This window comes from Montipora capricornis, chromosome 8 (assembly GCF_036669925.1).
Source record: "Montipora capricornis isolate CH-2021 chromosome 8, ASM3666992v2, whole genome shotgun sequence".
NCBI lineage: Eukaryota > Metazoa > Cnidaria > Anthozoa > Scleractinia > Acroporidae > Montipora > Montipora capricornis.
This window is the reverse complement of record NC_090890.1, coordinates 32,165,217-32,190,216: the sequence shown is the minus strand read 5'-3', so window position 1 is coordinate 32,190,216 and position 25,000 is coordinate 32,165,217. Positions and strand designations below refer to the sequence as shown.

Sequence of the window (25,000 nt, the reverse complement as noted above, 5' to 3'; positions counted from 1 at the left end):
AAGGAAAAGTTTTACAAAGTGTTAAATCTAATTTGCATGTGGAAGTCAACTTGTCCACATAACGATGATAATGACTAATTTTGTTCCGTGCGGTACTGCTCCTTTAAGTCTTATTTTAAGTTATATATATAGATTCTACTATATGCCTTTTATGTATCGCCAAAAATAATAGGACATGGCATTCATTTGGAGTGAGGTGCATTATTTAGCTTACAGCAAGTGTAGTTAATGTTGATGAAAAGGATGATCATGACCAGGGTAAACACAAAATTAAAGTTTCCTGAAGAGGGTTGCTTGATTTTGTGCTATAACAATATTGAAAACAGTAAAATATAAAGTTAACATGTGGAGGTGGTTATGAAACTTGTAAAGTTTCTTTGTTTTGTTTTTGATAACTGTTCAGGTTCTGACCATGTACGTACAAACCAAACCTTATTCCAAAAGGCAGAGCAAATCAAAAGTTTTGTTTAATTAATTTATTCAAAACTCCCTTGTGAACTGAGGGCAAAAGATTGGTCAAGGTCAAGTTAACATGAAGCACAATGTCACAATTCTCGCTTTAGTAGTCTCCAGAGTTTCACAACCACTCCATCTGATGTGAACTATGGTTAAATTAAGTAAACTTATCATTCATTTTACTTTATTTTTGTTTTATGTGGGTTGTTGCATATTCACTGCAAGAACAAAATACACTCAAAAATTATAGTATACATACCACCAAGGTACATGTAACCCAAAATATTTACAAAATTAGTGGTCTCTTGACCACTTGTCACAACCTGGGTTCATACCATATTTGAGCATTTCCACAACTTTTTCAAAACAAGGCTTTCACTTTCAGTTTATCTTGTGCAAAAATACAGTTGTGATCAGTTCCTAATAACCTATCTGCTAGTACTTTGGTCAAAACAAATGAAAGTAAAGGAGTGTTAGAAGGACTAGTAAAGTCCTACAAATGCTGATTAAGGTTGTTTCGCACCAATAATTTCTTTCTAAAATATGGCGGTTAATCTGAATGAGTGATTAATGATTTGCATTCTTTACACCAATTTGGTTCAAATTAACATGACAATATCAACATCAAGGCTGCTGCCTAAGAAAAATTAATTTTAAAGGGGCCCTCAGAGCTAAACGCTGAGAACTTAGGAGCCCAACATATGAAGTGAAAGGTGTTGCTGTGAAAAATTAAGGAGCCCAGAGCTATTCTTTGGGAGCCACAGGCTACTGGGCTCCTGTTAGGCAACAGCCTTGAACATTAATTTTTAATCCCCAAATACAAATTATATTTACCACCTCGTTGATGGTAATACTTTTATACAATTCTTCTAAAGTAAGTATTAACCAGCATTGAATTCTGACAACACATCCAATGATTACATGGAATTATTGGCCGAGTCATTAGTTAACCAATTTATTACATCCATTTAGATATCGCTGGTGATCCTTGCAATCTGATTGGCTCTCGGCAATGCGATTTATTCACAAATCGCACTGTTTTGCTATAAATTGCACCTTTTCCCCGGCCAATGAGAAAGGGACATTTAAAAAAAAAAGGACACTCAGATTAAGGCTTTTTAAAAGCAACCAATCAAATTGCAGGAAAATGAAAGCCAAGGAAAGCCAGTGTGCAGGGTGAATTTTGCAACTTTTGCTCCCAAAACTTTGTTTTTTTTTAAGAAAATGATGAATTTAATTCTTACAGTTTCTGAACGATGATAACCTACATTTAGGGGATTTTCCAACTGACATACTAAAATCCAGTATTTGAATGAGTGATTAAATTGTGCAATTTCTAAATGGATGTAATAAAGTGGTGATTGAACTTCGTGCCGTGCAAATTTGGTCTGAAATCATACTTTTGATTTGAAATCAAACTTACATATGCTGCGCACTTGTTAGATTTTGAAATCACACGTATAATTTCAGAGCTAATAATATAGTTACATAAAAAAATTACTCAATTCTGATTGGCAGAGAGCAGTGATGTTTTTTGTAAACCCAGTGAAAAAAAGAATTTATAAAAGACTTCACAGGTTTTCTGCAGACGCTCTCTTTTCCGCCCTCTGACGAGTTTTAGAGAGGCTCTGCTCACAGGGTGAGCCCTGGGTGGTGCAATTTATGCATGACGTGCGTACGATGCTTCAGTCTGCTTAGCTATCACATGATTTTTCTCGTGCAATTTGGAATAAATAAGCACTTTACTGTGCTGGGACTACCGGTAGTCCATAGAGACTCTCACTGGACAGTATATTTAAAAGCACATTGATTTGGGACTTATGTAATGTCTATTCCAACTCTTTTTTAGCCTTACGAAAGTGAATGGGAGAAGTGCTTGAAAAAGAATGGGGCCAGCAAATATTCACACTGTTTGCAAAAGTCCCAGTAAAATGTGCAAAATTTGTTACAGTACAACCTTAAGTCATTCAATAATAATGGTAGCCTTTTTGCAAGAGTACCTCTGTGAATAGACTGTACTTATCCTTTTCAAGCACACTTGCAGAAGAGGTTTTTTTAACGACTTGCCTGTCAATTTAATTCAAACAAAAAATGGCCACATACTATAAATGTCATGTAAGATGGAAAGACTGAATTGTTTTAAAACATGCATGCACCACTCAATTATACTGACTGTACAGAAAACACTTGAGGCCATAAAAAGGGCTCCAGCCATAGTTTCATTTTCAATGACAGGAAATGTAATTTTTCCCAACCAACACAAAACTTCAAGAAAAGAAGTGGATTAAAGTTTGGATACCTTCATCAAAGGAATATCAAGATGGTATCTTGCAGCTTTAAGAGGTGGAAAGACTTCCTGTTTCAACAAAATTAATAGCAAAAATGCGTTTAAGTTCACACAGTTACCTTATTCTAAAATAAGGATAAAAAAGAAAAGGAAAGTCGATAATAAAGTCACTAAGTCGTTAGGTGGGTTACATGCCCTGTATATTTTTTTCTGAATTTTTTAGCATCATGATGGATTGGAATTCTTGTAATGTACCATCATTGATGGTGGACATCTAATAGTATTGCATATTTTTACAAGATTAGGTCAGTGTCATTTTGGACATTCTAATTTTACCCTTTTTATCAATTAATGTGAGGAGTTGAAATTTTTGAAATTACTAGACGTGCAGACTGCTTATAAAGTCACTGGTTCAGTATAAACATCCTTGCATCATCTTTCTTTCTCTTGGCCTTTGGTTCATAAGATGGCTCGAAATAATTCGGCATATATTTCTTCAGTACATTGTTAAAGTAGACCTCGAGGTTGCTGCCCATCTTGCCAACTTCTGAGGTTGCCTAAAAAATTCAGATGAGGAGATTAATTAATCCTTTAACTCCCAGTGGCCACTTAAATAGATTTTACTCTGTCTAACACCAGACGATTTTACTTGTCAATGGTGGTCCCCTCAGGCCCTGAGGGGTTAAAAGGATTTGTAATAAACAAAATGTTAAAGCAGCAAATTAAATAAGTCAAAATCATGACATCCTGTCACAGCCCACTACGGTAATTAACAAGTGAGCTACAACTTAGTCATTAAACCATAAAGATTGCTTATGGCAATGTAAATTACACAATATAGACAGCTTATCAAGATCACAAACCAACAACTAGAAAATTAAGGAGTTAGGGAATGTATGAATATTAAAAACATTTAGCTTCATGTGTGTCTAATTAAAGAGCTTTTGAAATTTGAAGAAATTGTTTGAAAGGAAAGGACCTTTCTTTGAGTGTGCAGTCTTCTAGTGCAGGAACACTAATTGGGGACACTGCTGTAAACTGATATTAACAAATTGAGCTTCACGCCCAATCTAGATTCCTGAATATGAAATTTCCTTGCTGAAGAGAAACATGTATTATGTGCATGGACATCAAATGGTGTTGAATTAGTAAAAACATCATGCATTATAATGGGAATCATTTCGAAGTAAAGCATATCAACAGGAAGAACGTTCAAAGCAATAAAAAGAGGGATCAAGAACAAGAAGATTACTTTTAATACAATACAATGAGAGGAAACTAAGTGTGGATTCTAATGAGCAGAGCAATCCACTAGAATAAGTACAACCAGGGTACAAACCTAAAATAATGATATCAGACTAATATTATTGTAATTTTGAGGGAAAAAATTATCATCAAAGATCAAATTGTCCATGTCTAGGTAAAAAAAGTGAATTAATACTGTTCTGACAATCACATCAGCACTTACTTCATTAAATATCGCACAGTTTTCGAAGATAAGGCGGCAGTCTGCTACAAAATCATGGAAAGTTTGATAGTGTGCAAAATTCTGTGTCTGGAGCTTGGCACGGATATTGGACAAATCCATGGGATGCACAATCACTTTGTAGTAATTAGGAACCTGACAAAAACAAAGAAAAATGAATAACTGCTTCATGGTAAGAATGAGGCAAGCAACGTTATACTGTTCTAATGGACTAACATCAAGTTTTTTAGGAAAAAATATAGTTTTCAGCCAGAGTTTCATGTTGTCAATCCAGAATTCCAGTACTCCAGCACAAAATGTCTTTAGTAGAGTGTATTTCACAAAATTAATACCTGTACAAAGTCATGTAACCATTTCTCAATCATGGGTTTTCAACTATTACCGGGTACATGAATTGTGTTTTCCTGCCACTCTTTCTGTTGGTGTTAAAGTTATCAAGTTAGAGAAGTCCACTCACAGATTTGCTAACTTTCTGTTGAAATGGGATGCTATCCGTGTGACACAACAGCTCCAGCAGCATCTTTTCACAAGCCTTCATTATAAACATGCACAAATTTGATTAGTTGATAAATCAAGATCTTTACTCATAATATTAAACGGGGACATAGTTTTTTCACGCTGTTAGCTTAACCCTTTAAGCCCCGAGGGGTTCCCCATTGACGAGTGAAATCGTCTGGCGTTAGACAGAGTAAAATCTATAAGTGCCATTTGGCACTATCGGGGCTGAAAGGGTTAAACAAGAAATAACTTTGCTAAATAACAAAATAAAACCTGCAACTTTATGGCAAAGATTAATTTTGCTTTGTAATCAGCACTACAAAAATTTCATGTGTAATATTATTTTGACATTACCTTCTTTTCACATTCTGTTAAACCACTGATTGAGGTCCGCCTTTTGTTTCCTGGTAGAACTATTTCATGATCTATTTTAGTAAACAGTCAATAAAGATCAGCATTATCAAAATGAATACCACGTGTCTGTAAAGCAAGTGATAATATTTTACAGTACACACATTTGGACTTCTACAGTGCACAACAGGGCTCTTCTAACTCAGATATTTGTCTATATTTAAGACCAAAGAATAAGTATCATACCGCATGCATTTTACAAATTTTATATGTAACTTGTTTCTATCAGACAGACAATTATAATTAATTTTGTTTGTTTAAACAATAACATGAATACAATATGTACAATGTATGATATCTATTGGGAACTTGATTAAGAGCAGGCATTAAGGAGTGAGAAAATTTGGTTACTCCTAAATGAAAAGTTCATCATCAGTTCTTAGTTTTTGCTCCTGTGCAATGGTTTTAGTCATTTCTACTGATACGTAGAAACACATATTAATCAGACGAGTATGAATTCTTAAGACTGACAGTTTTAAAGGTCGAAGTACACATCACTTCTTTACCATCAGTCACTCATCTTGAAATCCCCAATAGTAATTACTGTATACACCACTTTAATGTATCTATTTCACTGACTACAGGAATTCTGTGAAACCTCAACACTTGCTGAACATACCTTTCTGTCGAAGGGCAGTCCAGTCCACTTCTTGACATAAACCACAGCTCCAGTTGTCACTAAGTCAGAAAGGCAAAGTCACATAAAATGACTGTGTCCCATCATGTGCTTGCTATCACTTGCAAAATAATAGTCACAAATAACAACTATTCACTGAAGTGGAGGTGGCTAGTGCTGGATATTTACCGAGCCGCGACTAGTCTTGCAAGACGTGCGATATTTAACAGAGTTCCTCAGATTGTAAGTTGTAATGTTCAAAGGTGTTAATAAACCATGGAACTTGTGATTTGAGTCATTGTCTATATATGTAAATAATTTTTTGCATAACTTCTCTCTTCTTTCATAAAGAGGCTCCAAGTCAGTTTCAATCACGGCTTCTCGGAATTTGAGATCTGGTAGAATTATACGTAAGGCACGCTTTTTGGATATGTTCAATATTGTCAGATAAGTAACGCGGAATGTTATGATGGAAAACTTGACAAGCGTATTTAATGATTGATCTTATGCAGCTACAATAGAACTGGACTAATGATACAATGTCTACATCGGCATGTTTTAGTTTGATTGGGTACAGCCTTCTTGAAGCCTTAGTAGTTACGTTTTCTATATGTGCGTTCCATTTGAGATTGCCACTGATAGTCACGCCCAGAATTTTGGCGCTTTGTACATCTTGGAAGCTTTAGTTGTTGTCAATTGTGGTGTGGTCTTCAAACCATAAATGGTCACAAATACCAAGTTAAAATTTAAGAGGGAAACGAGAGGAGTATCCCAGACGTTTTTTTAGGCATCTCATTCCAACGGGAATAGCAAAATGGCATGCTCGGTTGATGAAAATATACACAATCTTCTTCGTGATTATTTCGAAGGTTTTCTTGATTATAATGGTGAGTGATTTGTGCCTGTCAATACTTCATCACTTTGTATTTCAAGTCTGATATTTATTCATCAAGACTCAAAATGTGGTTATTTCACGATGTGATGATGGACCCGAAGAGAGGTCATGAATAAAGTTATTATTTTATACAGTTGTGGATAAGAGTTTTTTCCAAATACAGACTTCACTCAGGCAGATCGATGATGAAACGATGTTTTGGCAGAAAACTACCCAGAAGTACCCACATTTTCTCATACTTTCGGAGTCCAAGATTTTATCAAAATACACCAGTTTAATGAGCCTGCAAGTGGCACTTGTGATTTGATCATTGCATTTGAAAGTGATCGCACAAATGTGAATTTCATATTTAACTCACTTTTCTTTGATTACCTATGTTGAACGAAGGAATAATTAATTTGAACGAGCAAGGGAGACGTTCACACCCACAGATCGACTCTCAACAACATTGGGTATTACGCCACTGTTCGCTCAAACACTGGATGTAGCTCGCATGAGCTTCCCTACATTTCAATGTAGCACCCGTAAAATCATTTAACTTGACGCCAAATATTTCTTCCAACTCGCAGTGAAGGTATAACATATGCTTAAGAGCCAAAGCCTTGACAGAAAGGTCTGTTTGTAAACACAACATGGTAGTCTCAAGCTCAAGCACTGCTCACCTCTGCATTGTGGCTGGAAGATACTGATTATGCCACAATTTCACTTGGTAGTGTAAGAGGAATTGCTATGCATTATGGGATATTATTATATAGCTACTGTTTCTGGCCGATAACACACACACTGTGATTGGCTAAGAGCAGCTAAGTGCTAGGGTATTATTCTCCTGTAATGCCCACATGCCGATTATGGATTATGCAAATTAGTTTTTTTCTTATTTGTAGCCATTCTCTTAGCCATATTATAATAAACAACTTAATAACCTCGACCGTTCGGTCGTTACAGTAACAGCAAAATCTCAAACCTTGGCCTAGCTGTATTGACCTCGCTGTCGTTCGGTCAATACGGCAAGGCCTCAGTTTGAGATTTAGCTCTTATTAACCGAGCAGGAGGTCTGTATGGGAGAATCTTGACCGAGGTCGTGAGTACAGACCGAACGCAGTGAGGTCTGTACACACGACCGAGGTCAACATTCTCCCATACAGACTGACTAAGCTCGGTTAATAAGATGTTTATTATATGCTAAACAAGAACAATTTCATTCGTTTAATGTAACTGGTTTGTACTAACTGACATTTTGCTTGCGAACGGCGATGAGCTGAACTTAATTCTGTCAAAGTTTGCTCGTCATCCTCTCTTTTGTCATCATGCTGTTTGGCACTTCCATAAATAAATATTGGTAGAAGAAAATACTCAATATTTTTGCATTTTAGTTTGCATCTTTTCACCGCAAAACATTACCAGTCTAGATGCCGGTCTAGATGGGAAAATCTAGACCGCGGTCAATATCGATTTTAACCAATCAAATTCGTGAATTTTGTAGTTCCCAGTCCTCGTGAGACAGAGCCATATAATAATTTGCTGTAATGACCTCACTCTCGGTTATTAAGTAGTTACTATTCATTCCTCCTCTGGGAAACATTACCATCTTACACTGTATCAATGACAATAATTAAATTTTATTACAGCCCTCCAGAAATATCAAGTCAAATCAAACGTTCGAAGAAGAGTCAAGAAACAACCAATTCAACCCACATGTGACAAACGGCCTGCGAATGAAATCTGAGACATCTTGGTGGAAGGCAAGTGCTTTCCCTACTGTGACAACAATCAAAGGTTTTTAACTGTCAGTGAATGACCAGGGTTAGTGTAGTAACCCTGCTTGAAACAACTCAGCCCTAAATGTAGTTATTAATTTTATAAGCAAAGTTAACATGGAAAGGTCTGCTGGTCAGCATCTATTGACAATGTGTGTGCGCTGTCACTGTTGTTTGCACTTGCGCTTTCCTTTTGCTCGCGGCTTACTGCCATTTGCTTCCGCCTTTGCCCCACCCACTCTCCCCTGAGGGCGAGAATTGATAAGTATAAGTTCCACTGTGAAGACAGTGTGATAGGTGCTGAGGTTGCCCCGTGGCTAGGTTGCCATGGTTACCTCTCGCCAATCGCCTTATTTGCTACATGGCACCTACCCTCTATTCATGCATTGACAAGTTTAACCTTAGCTGGAAGAGAAAAATAGAATTTAAGCAATTCCTTAGCAGTAAATTTTACCTTGGAGTGCTAGTTAAAGAAGGAACATGACACTGCAAGTGGAAAACACGTGGGCAAGTGTCACAGCATAAGAGTTCACCACCGTTACGGCAAACAGCACACCAGTCATCATTTGAACCAGTTTCATCAATTCCACTTTCTCCACTAGTAGCATCATCTTGCTGCTGTTATGTACAAAGTCAGTTTTCAAAGGTAAATTTAACGAAGATAACTACCTTGAGCCTACAGTAATTGTGTATTGATCAATACAAATGTACTTTACAGCAGTCAAGGGGAGAGTGGTCAACTCATAAGTTGTCAAGAGAAAAGTATATCGTCAAGTACCTGCAGTTAAGCAGTGAGCAGTCAAACCCATAATAAATTATTACAGTACACGTTCACATGGATCGTTGGAGCTTCATCACAGCCATGTTCCTGGAGTTCTCAGGCGGTATGAAGCAGTCTTTTGTGTTTGATCTTAAACATTCCCCAACCCTAACCCTGCCTCTCCTTTTTCCTTCCAGAGGAAGGGTTGGGTTGCTGGGATTTACCAGCCATGGGTGCAGTATTCTACCTGGGCATGTGCTGGTCACAGGGAAAGCCTGGGGATATTCTAGCCAATCACCTTCCAATTCAGTGAGCAAGATGGTAAACTACATGCAAAACAAAGCACCTTAATTAAAAGGTGCGTTCGATTGACCATAATTATTTATATTAGGAATAAACGGAACAGAAGTTAGAAATCCTTCACTTTTACGGAGGTTCACATTAACATTGTCAAACACCAAAAAAATGCTATTTTAGGCCAAAAATGACATTTTAAATCATCAATTTAATGTACAATTCACTGTAGAATGTTTAAAATGGTCACTCAAAAAGTTCAAACCCAAAAACAAATGAAACACTTATATGTAACCCATTGACTCCTAAAAGATTTTCCTTGTCAATGGGGGCATTTCAGGAGTCAATGGGTTAACTAATAAAAATCATACAAGAACCTCAAAAATGCACATGACCATAGTTTTTCGGATACAAGGCACACTCGGTTTTAAGACACGCCTTTACATGCAACTTTCAAACTTGATGGCATTTCCGTCACAAAGTGAAAAATTATCTCATCAAAATTTGGTTTGACTCATCGGTAGTGATGCTGTCTCAATTGAAGATTGTAGTGTTAAGTCAAGAACTAGGGCAGAAGGAAATTCAACTAGAACTTAGAGAAAAACCTTTAATTAAATCCTGCTGTTATTAGTACTTTCTTTCGGGTGCTTTTGTTGTACAATGCTGAGAATTGAAGGCCATCATCACGAACATTGGTGTGAGGCCACCATTTTGGAATCGCAGTAAGGGGAAGCCTGGGACGAGTTTAACATACAAGATGGCGGCAAAGGATTGAAGAATCATTCCCTGCACAGGTTTTCTTGCCAGAGGATACTTGGCTATAAGACACACCTTGAGTAGTTTTGATCACATTTGGGGCCAACAAGCAATTTCTTTGAGGAAAAACGCTGCACCTTATAACCGAAAAACTACGGTAATTTTTTATTAGTTCTCACCGATGATTGGAGGACAAATGGATAGCTGACATCATCATCAAAAATCTTAATCTCATTATTATATAAAACAAAATAATAGATTGCATGCATGTTGCCATGCAACTGTTTAGTAACAGATCACAAAAGACGTCAAAATGTGGTAAGAACTTCAGTGATACAATCACCACTTTTTCTGTTCTTACCACATTTCAATGTCACATTTTGTATGTCATTTCAATGAATTACTGAACAGAAGCATGTCAAAATTGAATTGCTATTAGTTAAAAAGAAAAAGATTTCCAACTTTTTAAATATTTAGCCAAGGTATTGCACCTTACAATGTACCTTCAAAATTAATAATTATCTCTCTAAGGCCAGGTGTGATGTACAATAAAAATCTCTATTAATTTTACTGTAACCTTGTGCCCTACAGTAGTTTGTGGTATTCATGTACCACTAAACTTGTACATCTACAGATGAAACTTGTAACATCAATTTTGTTGGGTCTACATGTTCATGCGCCTCACTGAATATCTGCCATACCTTTTTGAGGGATTCTTGACAAGGTAAATATTCCATAGGGGATTCCAGCTTTTCTTGCTTGACTTTAACAACAGGAGGTGGCGAAGATGAAACAGGGGACTTAACAGGCTCTGGTAAACCTTGAGAACTGAGACTTCTTTTCACAGGAAGCAGTTTAGGTAATGGAGGAGATGCCTCTGCAGATCCAACCTGGGAGTTACCGTTTCTCTTTGGAGCAGAATCGAGCAAAGAAACAGCTGGTGGTACTAAAGGGTCTGCTGTGCCAGGGGGTGATGTCGCACCTATGGTCAAGAAAATAATACCGTAATTTTCCATGAACCTTTAGATAGCCTCAAAATGCGCTGGCCAAGATCTCAGCTTTGATTATTACTGCAATTTTCAGAATTCTGCGGAATCTCACATTCAAAACTGCATTTTGGCTCCCATCATTCAAATTTCAGAGCATAGCTGGGAAGATCAACTCTGCCTCGGGAAAGTGAATTGGAGTTTTCGCTTAGTTCACAGCTCGAATACCATTATAATATCTTTTTAGAGGTTCTTCAGTAAAAACATTTGTACAGATTGCATTCCTTTCCACCGGCATCTACATGTAGTTTGAATGTACAAATGTACAGTGTGAACCAAAGATGCTGATTGGTAGGTTACCTCATGCATCATTAATAATTGATGCACGTGTGGTTTTGGGTCAACTCTCGGCTTGGTGTCAGACGTTTGATTGATGGAAGCCAAAATGCAGTTTGGCCATTGGCACTTAAAGATGAGATTCTGCAGAATTATGAAAATCACAGTCAAGATCAAATTTGAAAGTTCATTCATTGATAGCCATCCCTGAGAAGAAGCAAAGTACAGCACAAGTATTTTCAAACCAGGCATTCAGCATTTTGCCCTGGCAACAAGTGAAAGTTTGAGAGAAAGAGCAGTTACAACTGTTGTTTGCTGATAAAGAAAAAGCAGCCAAGAAACAATGAATTTTTTTTTTTTTTAACAATACTTCACTTACATTACTTTTAACATGATAACTTGCATGACAGGTCAAATATTTACATAACAGTATAACACTCACCATACTTACTAACTTGCATGAAAATACAATTACATGACTCTACATGTAACTAATTATGCTATCCACATGTATCCACACCTACGGTCCCACACCCACGGCTCCCAAGACAGCAAAAGGCAGAAAAATCGCAAAAGCTTATTTTTCAAAAATAATCATTGCAACGTGCAAATGACAATTGGGAACATGGCACAACTGACCTAAACTTAAAATAATGGCATATAAAAACTTGAAAATATCACTTAAATATTATTGTGAGTTCAAAAGGTCTAGATAGCAGCAACAATATAGATATTCGTATAAACATAACAACTTTCTTTAATTTTCCAGACATGTTTCGACGGTACATCCGTCATCTTCAGTGTTACATATTTTGAAATCGCCGTTGAATTATGTATACGCAAACTTGCTAATCGGTTATGTAAACCTATTGATATAAGGTTAGTCTTCACTACTTTCAAAGTCAGGAGTCTTTTTAATGTGAAAGATGCTGTCCCTGTAGGGCTTCGCACGCGTGTGGTCTATAAATTTTCGTGTGCAAGTTGTAATGCTTGTTATGTTGGTGAAACCAGCCGACACTTCTCCACACGAGTGCGCGAGCACTTACTTTCAGACAGATCTTCGAACGTTTTTAAACATCTGCAGAGTTCAGAGTCTTGTAAGGCATCCTGCACACAGGATTGCTTCGAGATCCTGGACTCTGCAGCCACTAAGTACCAAGTGAAGCTTAAGGAATCCATGTATATAAAATGGGAGAAGCCCCATCTCAACCAGCAGGTGAAACACATTAACCTGACTCTCTCTCTGTAAGGAACTAAGTGTCACTCATTTAAATTTTTGTTTTGTTCTGTTTTGATTTAATACGCAATATTGACAACGCAATGTAACGAAGTTTGTAAGATCGCGCGCGCTTTAAATTCAACGGCGATTTCAAAATATGTAACACTGAAGATGACGGATGTACCGTCGAAACATGTCTGGAAAATTAAAGAAAGTTGTTATGTTTATACGAATATTGTGAGTTCCAATATTATTACTTTTTAGAAAGAACCCAGAAGTTAGAACCCTCTTCAAAGGTTGACATTCAATTGTAAAATACACTACACATTTAAAGCTTCACGTTAGTACATAAAAGCTTGAGCTGAACTGCAATTTCATAGTCATGTCAACAAGTCCACCCTTGCCTAACGAAACAAAATATTTAGACCATGTTTTGACTACAAAAACCTTATCCAGGTGGTTAAAAATCAATGCTGAGTTGTTATGAAATCAGACTAGTGTGCAAAATGTTCAAAAAATCTCTTTTTTAGACAAAAAACACTACACATTCAAATTTGAACGAGAAAGTCAATGTATTATCTTATATCTTTCATTGCCTGAAGCTACAAGCTAATAATTATTATTTAATTTTAAGAACACTAACGATCTGGAAAAGTGCCCCTTTTGAGAAAAATGCAAGCTGAGAAATGCAAGAGAGAAAAGGGCTATTTGGCAGTTGGCCAAAGAAGCTAGCAAATACAAAAATAATTTTATGCAGTGCAATGCTATACCAACTGAGCTATGAAGCCACACAGTTGAGAGCAAGTCAATAATTGACCTGCTCCCAACTATTGGGCTCATCTCTTCCCGTGAGCAAAAACGCTACTTTTCGACATTTCAGTCCTGGCAGTATAGGGAGACAATAATAATAATTGTAATCTAGGACATTTCAAATGGAAAATGAAGAGCACCCCTCCCCCCAATTTCAATGATGAAAAAATGGCGAGCTTCAACTTGCACACAGATTTCATCGTTGATTTTGGGGGGAGGGGCGCAATAATTTTTCATTTTATTTGATCCAAGATTGTACCTTCCATGAGGGTTACCTATAGGTCAGTGGTAGAGCATCCAAACTGGCAATCAGAATGTTGTAGGTTAAATTCCTGCAAAGGATGTCTTTGCTCCGACAAAGGGCTTGCAATGCAAGCTCCCAACTCTTTATTTTACAGCACCACAGTTTCTTAAAAAATATGCTTCACTCCCAGTTGTTAAGGCACTAGATTTTTTCTTTTTTTTTTTTTTTTTGTAATTTTGTCAACCTGGATTTTGTGCTGGGATGCTCAAGGGTAAATCCCTCTCTGACCACCAAATCAATAATAGGTAGTTTAAGAAACGACAGTGGCTATGGCAGTAATATTAGTGGTTAAAATAGGAAAAATGATCATCCTGTGCCTGCTGCACACATTCTTGTAAGCTTCTCTTCCGTACAAGTCAAAATAGCAACATGAAATGTCCTATTTTAATGTTTTGACCACAACGTTGGCACACCGCAGTGAATCTTTAAATAGGGATCTTTAGATCAGAGAACGAGAAGAATTACAAGTACGAGTTTTTTGTACTGAGCATGCATGTTAAGTTTGGAGTCCGATATTTTTTGAAGCAGGGTTCGAAATTGCGACCAATACCGTTGCATTTGCGACTGAATTTTTCCCTTTGCAATTAAAATATCTGGAGAAGTTGCAAATTTGCAACTTGTTGTCACCTTCGCTCTTTCGAAACAAAAGGGTTAGCAGTTGCCACTTTGCTGCTACTTTTGCTAAAATAAACAAATAAATAAATAAATAAATGACAAAATTATTTTGTTTCTTGCTGTGAATTTTCTCTGAAGGTAGCGTAATTGTATAGTAATTTAGCTGCGATGTTACGTGCACAGCTCCATTCCTTCGATCATTCGCCATTTTCAGCAGTTTCTTTACACACAAGTACTGCGGGCTCATATTTTTCTGCTAAACCGCTGACAACACAATGCAGCGCGACGATTTTGCGACTAAAATTTGCGAAATTGCGACTAAATTTTCGTATCTTATCGCAAAATGCGACTGGATTTGAAGTGAAGTGCACATGTCCAGAACAGAAAACCCATACTTGTACATGTAGTTGTCCTCCTCCTCCTCCTCCTCGGATCTTAAGGTCCCTATTCTCTCTCCTTACTTCAAATCTGTCCGTACCAGTCCACTTATTAGATACTTCACCCTAATGTACAACTTAAACGAGATGGAATAATCATGAAATACTTAAAATAGCTCAAACTTAACTGTATATTTGGAGGTGACGTTTCGGTCGTGGTTTCTTGAACTCCCTACACTGTATTAATGGTCTTAAGAACTTCCTAATCAGCCAGCCAGATATGTACTTTCTAGTAGGTTTTGTTAATGCCATTGTATTCAAGTGACAATTTTCTTGCCTATGATACACAACCCCACAAGTATAAAGCCTTAAATATACAGTAACAGTTCTTGACTTGACTTTTGAATTCTTGTAATACAGTGTAGATGATCTCATAGAGCATGTTTCAACATGATAATCCATGAACAAAAGATACTCCATTCTTAATTTGACATCACATGTGCACTACTAAACACCAGTCATTAACTGTCACACACAGAAATTACAATGTACATTTACCAAAAAAATAATAACACTATACCACAATGAAAATTAAATCCAAGAACAGTTGCATTTACCCACTCTTTTTGGACAAACTGCTTCCCCCCAACTTACCAAATAGTATAGAGGAAAAAGCTGCACTTGTGCTTAGCCTATGACCTCCCCAATCAGGTCAAAAATTGGAATCAAAGTCACACATGTATTTGGAAATGTATGGTTTACAACTTAACTCAAATAAAGATGTAGTTACTGGCTGGAAACAAACAGGGAAAGAACATGCACAAAACATATTTACAAATTTTTCAAAATCCTTCATCCCTTTTTAAAGCCTTAAAATTTAAAATCTTTTTGTTTTCTTGAAAACTTATTTCTTGAATATTTACACATCTAGACACCTGCCAGGGCATGTTAATCACTTCACACCAAATTCATTAATTTAATATTTTAAGTTCAGCAACATTAAGATAATCCTGATAAAAAGTAAGTGGTACTTTTAGGACCAACCTAAGGGAGTTTCTTTGCAAGAAATGTTTTACCATTTTTTAAAAAAGACCCCAAGAAGAAAATTCCTGTTAATATTGTTGTAAAATAATGTGAAATGACATTTTTGCAAATTCAATAATCTTACATGACACAAATTATAAACATTTTGTCCCATAAACAAAGAAAGACTTGACACAACCACATGAATTTGATAACCACAAAAACTACAGTAAGTTTACCATACCTTTCAAGACTTGGGTTGGCAAGTCTGTGGCAGAGGTATTTGCTTCCAAGCCATTCTGTTTAGAAAAAGAAGTAGAGGATGAATCACTGGATGGAGAAACACTGTGATGGCTACAATTACTGCCATTACTTGATGGTCTTGGTGGCTGAGGAGGCGGTGATTTCCTAATTTTACTTCCGATGTCTTGAAAATGTCGTAATGGAAGGGTATTGCCATTTCGCATTTGACGCGGAGGTGACAAACTTCTGAGACTTGATGACATAGTGACAGCTGAACTCCGTGGAGTAAAGGGAAGGCTATTGCTGGTTATGCCATTTCCTGATTTAACAGGATGACTATATGTGCCTGACTGTACAGAGCTCATTAGAGGAGGTCGAGAAACACTGTTCGCTGGTACTACTCCGATTTTGCCATTTGCTATCACGCTAGCACCCGACGGGTGAACAATTGCAGCTTGAAGCGATCCAGGGTATTTGGACATCAAGTAGGAATGGCTGTTTGGTGTTCCCAATCGCTTGTTTACAGCTGAAAGGGCTTCAATGGGGTTTGGTCGCGAGCTGACTGGACGGTTACTAGAGGGAAGGGAGGTGGAGGGAGCTGCTGTATAGCTATTAGCATACGATAAACCACGAAACGAAGCATCAGGTCTACTTGAATTACCAGTAGTATTCGTCCGGTCAGCTGGGGTCATTACACTCCCAAGTTTTGAGATCACAGAACACAGTTTCTCTGTTTCAGCAGAAAATTTCAAATCACTGTGTGCAACTGGAAGTACATTGTATTTCAGACTTAATAAATTTTGAATTCTTGAACTAAGTTGGCGTTTGCTATACAACAATCCCATATCACTACCATTTTTCAAAACGTGCCTTGTGAAACCGTAATTGTGTTGTAAGATCTTTTGCATCAACCTGAGATCCTTGTTCTGCTTGGACAGAAGCTTGTTTTTAAAATGCACTAGGGCCTTTAACTCTGTTAACAGCACATTTTCCCTTTGTTGCACTGCCTTGACAAGCATTTCCGAGGACTTTTTAATCTCATTTGCTATGCTGTCTTCGCGTTCTTGTAAACTTTTGGCGGCTTTCTCTACCTCTCGAATTGATTCTGTTAGAGGCTGTGCTTGTTCATATAAACGATTCAGCTGTCCCCTAAGATAGTCTTTGTAACTCGTCGCCGCTTCCTTAATAAACTGATATTTGTGATCTTTATGTTCAAGAAGTTGGCAATCCCGGCAAGTCAATTTCTCGCAATTTGCGCAAAAGAGCTTCAAGGATTCCGTCGGATGTGTAACACAAAAAATGGGCTTCGCGTCCACGGTTTCCGAATTTTCCAAATACTGCGCTTCGGATTGTATCTTGTGGTCTTTTGTAACTCTCACCCTCTGATGAGCCGAAACACAAGCATCGCAGAGCCAGTCGCTACAGTTTAGACAGAAAGAAGAAGCAGGGCTGTTGTCCTCGCAAGAAGTGCAACATCGCTTTACATTGTCCTGTTTTCGCTGAAGTTTGCCCAGGTTTTCTATAACGAATTGGTTATCCAGGAACCCGAGAACTCCTTTCGGTGGAACTAGAAACTCCTGTCCGCATGTCGGGCATTTTAACCTTGGAATCGGGCTAGAAGATAAACTTGCCGTTGTTGAAGGCGCTTTTTCTTGCTGTTGTTCAGAGAAACGCTCCTCTAGGCATTTTAAACAAAACGAATGAAGACAAGGAAGAAGCTTGGGACTCGTGTTGACCGGTGGCTTTTTGCAAAGCCCGCACAACATATATACGGAGTCTTCTTCAAGATCTTCGGCACTTCCAGACGCACCTCCTTCGCTCATTGTGTCCGCTTAGAGTTCAGTAGTTTGTTGGACAAATGACTAAGGAAAGCCCTTCAACTCGATGGTGCTTGATCAAAATGGCGGGCTCACAAACATGGCCTCCCTCCCAATCACTCCCGTGACGTCAGCACCAGAACATTTTGTTGCACATAAATATTTCAGGAAACGTTCCTTTGTCCTTACTTCAAAATAACTTACTAGCTCCCTCACTCACAGCTTTACAGAATATTCACCGGACAAAAGTCGAGAACTAAGTTAATGTGTCCAGACAAGAAAACGTTTTGACGAGGAGATAGAGCGAGACCTTAACACGAAAATACCCGCAAGACAAGCACAGACCTCGTTAAATTTCGAGACAAAAGAACAATGAACGACTTTTACTTTCGTCACTATTCCAAGTGTCAAAGATGAGTGGCTGTTTACAGAAGATCTCTACAAAAGCATTCAAGTGATCGAAATTGATTAACAGACCGGCTTGTTATGCAAGTTACAAATGCATGTACTTTCATATAATTAGTGTCACTAGTCATCATTATGTATAGATTTCTCCGAGACGATGTCGGAAACCGACTCGGATCAACTTCAGTTTTGAAAGGTTCAGCTAAAATCTCCCGGCTGCGATCAAGAAAGATCCCATTTTAAAAACGGAAAATTAACCCGAAAAAAACTTCCGGTTTTTAATGGGACCCGAAATGACTGCGTTTCTTCGAAACAGTGCCTCAGGCAATCGTTTTGACGGGCTAACCCTACGTACTGTCAGTACTCGCTTCAATGATGCCTTCACGATATTTTCACCATACCATTGAAATGGGAATTTTATCAAAACAAACAAAGCTATACGGGGCAAATCAGTTCTGGTATTGCATAAATCGGTACTACAGGTCATTCTACAGCTGATTCTATAGTTGACGTAAAATTAAGTAACATCATATTGAGGCCCACGGTTTGTTAAATTTTGTTGAATGGACGATTGAACGAATGGATGGGCAATAACGGTTTTTTTCACTGAAACTTAGTATTACTGAAACGGAGTCAAAAACGATAAGCAAATAAAATCAACTCCTCCTCGGGAATGTTTATCACGTTTACAAAATAGAAAGCGGATGAAGCAATTCAGTATTTCTTGATGATTATGACAGAAGTTTAATAACTCTTCCTTTGGGTTTAATATTCTTAGTATCCGTGAACTAAATAAAGCTAATTTAAATTACTTTGGCTTTCTGCTTTACGGAGAGTGAATGTCAATAATCATAGCTATAAAATATAGCCAAAATCCCTGCATAATATTCTTTCCGTCCTAGAGAGAATGATCATCATAGTCTTGGTGCATCACAAATTTAAAACACAAGACAGCAGAACTGAAAACGTTTACATCAAAAAAAAAAAAAAACAAATATATTGTGATCGTATTAAACTTCGCTAATATTGGGCATCTGCTTCAGTAGGTTGTTTATAAAATCAATGGGTTATCGGCAAAATTTCAGTAGTTTTTTTAATCGTTTTCTTAGGTAGTTTCGAATTTTGTGTGAGCTCAAGTACTTAGTTATGCAGGGGTTTTATACTGATATACACTGGTGTTGCCATAGAGCAGCAAATTTTAACTTGGAACCATACCACTAGGCCGATTTATCAGACAGAAAAGGTTTCCTTTGAAAGTTTCCTTTGCAGAAATTTCTGTTTAACCGAAAAAGCTCAAGTTTAATAATAAATACAGCTGAATGAATTTGCCGAAAAAAGTAGCACTTAGCGGGGCCTGTTTACATCGGAGGGTGCCTCGGCTGACCAAGTTACCCAGCTAGGGGGGTTCGAATAGCCCGCTTTTACGTGCAGATGTGCAGTGTGCCATCTTTTGAGTGGCCGCCAAGAACAACAAACAAGATGACAGACAAGGAAACGTTTTGAGCGGCAATTTTATTTTTTTTAAATCACTTGTTCAGCTAGCGGCCACTTTTCAGTGTTTATTACATTGCTCTCTTCAGATTCACTGTCATTCCGTTCAGCAAATGTTACTCGTAAGTGATAACGACGCCATATCTTCGCTGGCCTCTCACCTCGGTTAGCCGCGGCATAACCCGGCACGAACCGTTTAAATGGCAAAGATAGCCATTGAAGGATGCCTCGGGCAGTTAGACAGGGTGTATAAATCAAGCTCGGAAGTGAAATGGTTAAACTCCCTAATTACACACGGGGTAACCCGGCTGACCGAGTTACCCAGCTAGGAGGGTTAAAACATACCCTCGAATATAGGGGCGCAGGTGTGAGAGCACTCGCGTCCCACCAATGCGGCCCGGGTTCGATTCCCAGACTCGGCGTCATATGTGGGTTGAGTTTGTTGGTTCTCTACTCTGCACCAAGAGGTCTCCTCCGGGTACTCCAGTTTCCCTCCCCTCAAAAACCGACATTTGACTTGATTTGCGTTAACTGTCAATTTCAGTTTACATTGTCCCTAATTAGTGCTCCAGCGCTAGAACAAATAGACAGTTAAATAAAGTTCCTTTCCTTTTTTTTTTTCTTTATTATATCTTAGTTACAAGCAAAATACTGAAACTCTGAAAAGCTCAAATACAAGAAAAAATAACTAATTGATAAACTGAATATTTACAAAGGAGACTGAAATATGCTGGTATAACTATCTAGTATAGTATAGTGCTCGTACAGTATCTGGCGGGATAGTTGGCGCTGGAGGTAAATAACTAGAGGCGAAAGGAGAGGGGACCCACAGCGCCTCTTCCCATTCTTCGCTCGTTATTTGCCTCCCACAAGCTTCGCAGGCCAGTACAACAATGGTACAATAAACGTGCTAATTCTTATGCACAGCGCTTGTGACACTCATGCATATGAAAAAACTAAAAGCCCTTTGTCATTGGGCATTTAATTTTGAGGATGCAGGGACATTCGTACAATCAACTCTCCTCCTAATAAAGTAAGCTCGATTACCAGCTGCTGTTTCGGGAAAGGAGCCGCCGCTCACCCCCCGAATCCCAACACCCAAGACAAAGGGCTACATAACCCATGTCATTTCATGTTGTGGTTTTGATGGAGAACGGCAAAGGTGAAACGATGGTGCAGAGCTAGTGCCGGTCAGAGGCTAGAAAGCTGTTTACAACTCATATATCGATCGGATAAGATTTGCGTGCATTTTTCTAGCTTCTTGATATGTTTTTTTGTCATCGTTATTTTGCAAAAAAATCCCAAGCGCATTTGCAGCAATGCATAGACCTTATTCCAAAATGGCCGTCATTTTTAATATTCTTTTGTTTTTATTCAAATTAGCCTGTTGTATAAGAAGGAAACGTTTGCCTGGAGAATAATAGGCTTTAATCACCAAATCTCTTACTAACACAAACATGGCGGCAAAACTGCAAACACGAGGATTGCAGGCACTTATAACAATGAAGTCAACTCAAAATACATATACAATGCACTGAATTATAACTTAACGTGATACGTCACACAACTCTCGCAACGTTCAAAACAACTGTTTAGTTCTAGCTTTTGCCCGCAAGCATTATCATTTGCACCACATTCACCCTGTCCTTAAAGATTGAGTCTAACTACAGGTCGGCGAACTCTTTGGGAGCGACGAACGGGTGCAGGTTCAACATCCGGGACAGGTGTAAGTTCCGCATTCTGTACAGGTGCAAGCTCGGGTTGAGGTTCGGGCCCAGACGATGATTCTGCATCAGGAGTACACCCACACATGGGTCAAGGGGCAAGTTCTCTGCTTCCTCTGGAATACTTCCTGGTGCTGACAGGCTCTCAACAATTTGTCCCTTCGGCGCAAGGTGCTTTGTAGCTACTGTCGTCTCCCTACCGTCAGGATAGCGTACATGAGCGTAGTGAGGGCTTGCTTGGAGTAGTTCCACCTCATCCACCAAAGGGTCCATCTTACTTTTGCGCACCTGACGTTTTATGTACACTGGCCCAGGTGTAGCTAGCCAGGTGGGGATGGAGGCGCCAGCAGACGATCGGCGTGAGAAACCAAAGAATCGCTCATGAGGAGTTTCATTGGTGGCAGTACACAAGAGGGAGCGGACAGAGTGGAGCACATCAGAGAGGACATCTTGCCAATTCTTAAGTGGAAGGTTCTTGGATTTCAGCATATCAGCATATAGCCCTTGATGCCTCGTTCTTGAGCTGAAAATTCAAAAGAATATTTTGCCTTGAACGAGGCATCAAGGTCTAATTTCAATAAAAACAAAAGAATATCTAAATGGCGGCCATTTTGGAATAAGGTGTATTTGTTTATTCACCCAGCCCTTAAGTCAATATACAGAAGGACTGTCTGGACTTAAAACTATTTTGCCCAAAGGACAAGATTCGGGTCCCCTTACTCTTTAACAAACAATATTGAGTGATCTGGATAAGCGCTCATTCCATCTTTAGCTCTTTTCCTTTTGTCAACCAAAAACATTATGTCTATGCCTTGACAACTCAATAAAATAATGCTGTGAATGACTGGGAAGGGAGGAAGGGCGGGGTGGGGGGCAAAAGGATAACGTATTTGGCGGGTTATTTTCGTAGGGGGCTCAACCGACGTGAAACTTGTTTTTACATACATACATACATACATACATACATACATACATACATACATACATACATACGTAATTGACCGCTCCCCATAGGGGCTGTTCAGGGCCAATGAAACACAATCAACGAAACGACAGAACACAACAACAACTGTTAAGAATCCCACCTGGCCGGAGGCAAACCAGTTGGCTATTTACAAGTACAGCCGGGAAGTTGGAACAAATTCAACGAGTGGTCAGAGCGGGTCTTGAACCCGGGATCTCCGGATCTCAAGGCAAGCGCCCTAACCACTGGGCCACATTGAACAATTAGATAAAAATGCTTGACGTGACATCTCGTCCAATATACATTTTCGGACGGTTTGCACATTGCAATTCCATATAACAACATTGTACACGGACATACCCCAGGAGGGCTGCACCAACTCATTCTGCGGAAGAAGACAGGAAATGCCGAGTTATCTTTGGAAGACGACCCAAAAATGGGAAACAAGCTTTACTTTTGGCTCAAAAACGAAGAATTATTCTGTGGAACTCGTATCCTTTAAACGCTGGTGGGGCGACGAATGCCGCGTATTTACAAACGGTTTGGAAGTTCAGCGAGTGATTTTTAAACGCCTTAATGGATTGGCTGTGTGTAGTATGAGCAAAAAGTACTCATGGACGTTTGATGGCCGATCTTTTCTTCTTATGATCATTCCTGGATTGTGCACCAAGGTTGAACATCATTTATTTATCGACGGTTTACAGATCTCAACGAACGATGTCATTCTCACTCCACCTGGTTTGTGGAGGCGTCGCCGATGGTTATTGGTCTGTTATGGTTTTATTGAGCTTGTAATGGGACTTTCACTAGAATCAATACGCTACATCGAAGAAAGTGAAAACACTTGGTTTCTGCTGTGGGAGCTTTTAGGCCGTGTTTTGCTAATATTTGGCTTTTTGAAAATAGTGGAGGGCTTGATATCACCCATGCCGCGATTTTCAGACCGTTATGGAAAGGTTTATAATGTATAAAGACCACATATCACAAAATCAGTCTCAAGCCGCGAAAACAAGAAGACAGGATAATTCCTTGAGGGAATACACCCCGGATAAAGATTCATTTCTTTTGGCATAAAAAAGCCTAGCAACACATCTAATGTACATATGTTATTATAAAAACGAGGGCTTTAATATTTGCAGTATTGTGGCATTTGTAAAGACTCACCAAAATGTGAACTTAAATGAAAATGAAAAACGAAAAGACAAGGGAAAAATTTAGTACTTCCTTGGGATTTTATCAACAGTGTAGTATACGTTATTAAATGTAAAATTCACAACGTTAACACAGAAGATTTCTTGAAATATAGATCACCTATAAAATCTTCAATGTGTTTTCATATTTAAATTAGCTTGTAACCGATAACCTCACTGAATCGAAATTCCAAGCTGCAAGACCATGTCACGAAAACTTAGATCCCATTTGCGAAAACCAAGCTCACAAATTCCTATCGAATTCCTAAGAACCATCGGCTTTTTCAAAAAGATTAGCTTGCTCTAACTTTTAAAACCCTCAGTAACTGTATTTTTCGTGCTATTGTGACAATATAGACTCCTAACTAAATATAAGGTTTCCTAAGTACTGTTCAACAAATTATCATTGGAAAAACCGACCCGTGAACTAGCGTTGAGCGTGAACTCGCATGAATGGAAAATAACAGCTTCGAATGAAGCGCCTTGTGAGCCAAACTCATTTTATGGAAAAAATTGCTGCTCAAGTGTGATGAAGAAAAAGAAGTTAAATATTGTGTCTGTCATTTTTGAAATTCATGTGTTTGAATGAATAATTCATTTATGCCCATTCAAGCTGTCCCTATTTACATCTTTTATTTTGTTTTGAGCAAGCAAACGCACCTTGTTCCCCCAATTGTTGTTCCTGGTTCTCGTTGCTCCACTAGGAAGATTGCCCAGGGAAACACAGGCTCGGGGAAAACAATCGCTCGCACCATCGTCCTTGAATCTTATGATACTAAGATAAATTTCTCTGTCTTCCGGAAACATGCTTAAATCATCTTTGATTTGACCATATGACTTTATAAATTTATGTTTAAAGGTAATGGTTTGATTATTTTTGTGAAGCCACAGTTGTTCTCTCAACTGCTATGCTTATTGTCTCCTAGAGTCGTCACAATCCCCAGTTCAATTCAAACGATTTTAAATTATTTCACCATAGTTCATGCACCCCTGGTACGTACAAACTGGCAACTGACTAGCTTCCAGCTTAAATGGTATAGCAGAGCGCAATTGAAGGGTGATAGTTCGAGTCCCGCTCAGAGCCTGGATTTTATTCCAGGCTTCCTTTGTACCTGCACTAATTGCTATCTTAACTGCAGTGATCATGCTCGCTTAGAATGTGAATTAAAGTGGCATGAATGTAACCGGCTAAAGCAAGTTTTCCTACCAAGGATAAACAGAGCACCTCAGGAATACTCTGAAGCTTATAACCACCGCCCTATGCGCACAGCACACAACCG

The 25,000-nt window shown here is 38.5% G+C and overlaps 3 protein-coding genes and 1 long non-coding RNA gene across 4 annotated transcripts in view; 2 read left to right on the top strand and 2 right to left on the bottom strand.

The window, feature by feature from the left end:
- The window catches only part of LOC138059707 (uncharacterized), a 14,204-nt gene extending 3,424 nt beyond the window's left edge, over positions 1-10,780 (top strand). The window contains exons 2-3 of the long non-coding RNA XR_011134243.1: positions 8,278-8,391; positions 9,125-10,780. This is a non-coding gene — a long non-coding RNA (uncharacterized lncRNA). The remainder of the gene's footprint in view (positions 1-8,277; positions 8,392-9,124) is intronic.
- The window catches only part of LOC138059706 (E3 ubiquitin-protein ligase TRIM33-like), a 19,024-nt gene extending 570 nt beyond the window's left edge, over positions 1-18,454 (bottom strand). The window contains exons 1-8 of the mRNA XM_068905312.1: positions 16,131-18,454; positions 10,918-11,198; positions 8,861-9,024; positions 5,758-5,816; positions 5,082-5,152; positions 4,687-4,761; positions 4,212-4,364; positions 1-3,300 (exon numbers count right to left, since the gene is read on the bottom strand). The exon at positions 1-3,300 is cut by the window's left edge and continues 570 nt beyond it. Coding sequence (XP_068761413.1) covers positions 3,148-3,300; positions 4,212-4,364; positions 4,687-4,761; positions 5,082-5,152; positions 5,758-5,816; positions 8,861-9,024; positions 10,918-11,198; positions 16,131-17,952 — 2,778 coding nt within the window. The 5' untranslated portion in view covers positions 17,953-18,454 and the 3' untranslated portion in view covers positions 1-3,147. The remainder of the gene's footprint in view (positions 3,301-4,211; positions 4,365-4,686; positions 4,762-5,081; positions 5,153-5,757; positions 5,817-8,860; positions 9,025-10,917; positions 11,199-16,130) is intronic.
- LOC138059744 (protein cycle-like) overlaps positions 1-21,467 on the bottom strand; it is a 77,810-nt gene extending 56,343 nt beyond the window's left edge. The window contains exon 1 of the mRNA XM_068905348.1: positions 21,464-21,467. The gene's annotated coding sequence lies outside the window, so the exon portion shown is untranslated. The remainder of the gene's footprint in view (positions 1-21,463) is intronic.
- A 1,187-nt stretch (positions 21,468-22,654) lies between these two features.
- LOC138060533 (uncharacterized) lies at positions 22,655-23,724 on the top strand. The gene has a single exon (XM_068906338.1). The coding sequence runs from the start codon at positions 22,935-22,937 to the stop codon at positions 23,499-23,501; it is 567 nt and encodes a 188-aa protein (XP_068762439.1). The 5' UTR covers positions 22,655-22,934; the 3' UTR covers positions 23,502-23,724.
- The last annotated feature ends 1,276 nt before the right edge of the window (positions 23,725-25,000 follow it).

Coding starts and splice junctions, on each gene's coding strand:
- LOC138060533 (XM_068906338.1), top strand. CDS start 22,935: ATGCCGAGTTATCTTTGGAAGACGACCCAAAAATGGGAAACAAGCTTT.